This window comes from Phytophthora parasitica (assembly GCF_000247585.1).
Source record: "Phytophthora parasitica INRA-310 unplaced genomic scaffold supercont2.13, whole genome shotgun sequence".
Classification (NCBI taxonomy): Eukaryota; Oomycota; class Peronosporomycetes; order Peronosporales; family Peronosporaceae; genus Phytophthora; species Phytophthora nicotianae.
In genome coordinates this window covers 1024010-1026645 of record NW_008648999.1, presented here as the reverse complement: position 1 = coordinate 1026645, position 2636 = coordinate 1024010, and the positions used below count along the sequence as shown (strand labels likewise).

General features: G+C 43.3%; 1 protein-coding gene across 1 annotated transcript; it reads left to right on the top strand.

Annotated features, from left to right (window-relative positions):
• Positions 1-823: 823 nt before the first annotated feature.
• Positions 824-1366, top strand: PPTG_07958 (hypothetical protein; the record flags this gene model as incomplete). Its single annotated transcript, XM_008902331.1, has 1 exon — positions 824-1366. The coding sequence occupies one exon, from the start codon at positions 824-826 to the stop codon at positions 1364-1366; it is 543 nt and encodes a 180-aa protein (XP_008900579.1).
• Between the last annotated feature and the right edge of the window lie 1270 nt (positions 1367-2636).

The window sequence follows — 2636 nt, the reverse complement described above, 5'->3', positions numbered from 1 at the left end:
CGTGGCAGCGATAATGATCTTGTACAGTTATGACTGTTCTCATAGTTAATCACCCCATAATACGTATGTTTGCCTTCAAATATATTCCATTTTACAACTGAGGGGTGAGATGGAATAATATTTTGGGTTTGAATGCAACTGGTCAAGGGGAACCGGAGTATTCCAAGCCGAAGGATTACTAACGAGGGGATCGTGTGTTCCCTTAAACAGGAATAAATTGGGGCCTCCAAGAACTATGACTACTGAGAATAATGGCAAGTTGCAACAAATCATACTTCCAGCCAGGTTTGGCAGAGAACGGCACTTTCTAAAAGGGCCAACACGATGCAATTCGTGGTCGATCTGCTAAATCGATGAATGAGTCGCACTATTTTGCGCAGTGGTATAATAAATCATACTCGATAAGTCGTGCAAATTCATGTAATTATCGAAAGTGTAAATAGTTTGCATAGCATATTCGATGCAGTGACATCAGCAAGCTTCAAATCGATTTTTTAAACTGGAATATGGTTGCCACTTTACATATCTAGTCAAAAAAAAAAAGAGCAGAAAAGAAACAACGACATATTTGAAGTTCGGTCAGGCTCAATTTGCAGTGATTCCTGAGCTCTATGGTTCCAAGTCCTAATATCCAGAGCATCCCGTCATCACCGGTGGTCGTCCCATGACTCCGATCCCATCACGCAGGATAGGACGTTTAGTCACAGTACCTCGTATTACATAGAAAACCGCAAGCTCTACTAATTCTTTGTTGAGGAAGTAATATCCTAATTCGCTACGCTACTACAAAGACTCTTTCAGCTGCAACACCGTTAGACCAAGAATGCGTGCGTGTTACGTCGTGATCTCAGCCGCAGTCACCTTTCAAGTCCACAGCAAGACTGTGTTCGCATTGACTACCTTGAAACAGAACCAGTTTGCTACCGACGATTCGACACTCTCCATCGACACTGCTCAGACTACCGGTGCTAATAAGAGATCACTACGTACGCTTGATGCTAGTGCCATCACCAAGATGGTCAAGGTTCCCAAAACCATTACCATTGATGAGCTGTTTAACATCCAGAAGCTCGACGAGGCCCTCGACCCGAAGCGCGCCGACGATATTCTCGCCAAGAAACCTCTTGGCGGTTGGCTTGACAAGAACACGCTTGACGAAGTTCTCAAAGGAAATTTAGCGCAGAAAAAGAAAGTGTTTGAGGAATGGCGCGCGAACAAAAGAACCGGTAGGATGATCAATCTGCTCATCAAGTCTGATCCAGCCATTGAGAAGAAGTATAGATTTGTCTACAAGGTGTATGCTGGCTATCTCAAGAAGATTTACCGCGAGGAGAACCTGGCGAAGCGACTTGCTGACACCACCTGACGATATGTCGATGGTTAGAGAGCTGCAAACATGACTCGTCAGCTCTATTCAGTGATACTCGTGTTTCGCCTTTTCGGTTTTACTGATTAGCGACAGAAAGGAATTCGAAAGACAATGGAAGGCTTGTTCGCTTTTTCAATTGGAGCACTCAAGCACGAGGAGCAAATACAGAACGAGATAGTTGATTCAAACGTGCGAGGTACCTATACTATTCTTAGTTTAGGAAACATGCTCAGCTACTTTGAGAGATTTAAGTAGTAACGTACTCGCAGACGCTACAGTGAATCTGCTTTTTATACGTTATTGTACAAGTTGGACTCCGACAGTATACTATAAAATGGCGTTGGGATTCCAGAAACAAATAATTCGTTATCTATTCGGGAAGACAGTAATAGCAATTACATCTATTTGTAAGTTGTTTGAAAGATTCAGACGATTTGATACTGTAAAACGACTTTTTGCTGTAGCTTGCCCGCTATTGCTATGGATTTATGTCTATTTCATTCCAAAAATGTGGTAAAAGTCCAATATTATTATTGACACAATATCATATTTTACGAATATTAATAATCCGATATTCCACCAATACAATTCTAGATTCTACGGAATTAGTTGGACGGCTGATAGACGGTTGTTAGATGGCTGTTCAACAATTCCAAATATTTACTGTTGTAGTCTATTCCCGAGCCAAGTTCCGTGTCGAGTGGGAAAAGTCCTCCGTCCACAAAAATTAGGGACATTTGGACAAAACTCACAGTAGATTAGCCAACACTTATCCGATTTGCATCTGGATTGATCCAATCAAAAGCTTGAAACGTGGGCATTCCGTACATACCCTTTTATCGCCGAATGAACACATATTCGCGTCAGGGTCGGCTACACAAGACCCTCCTGTCAGCAATCCCCATAATTTTCGACCCACCGTGCCCGCGCAACTGTAGCTACGGCAGCCAAAGCATGCACTAGAGTAGCTCATTGCCAAGACATGACGTTCCACCTTACGACAGCTCTAAAGGGCAAGAATGGAAGGAGAACGGCCTTATGTAGCAAAGGTGCTGGCAGCCGGTGTGTTATCAGTAAATATTCACTTATCGGCAGGGTCTGGAAGGCCGATGGATTAGATGATAGTGTATCTAACCACTGCACTGCGAAATCTAGCTGCAGAGGGCACGATGTTTTCGACGAAATGACCGTGACCTGCTGCCGGGAAGGCCAATTTACTATGGGCAGAATGCCTTCACGATTTGACCATCATTCTGAAATGTCCCTA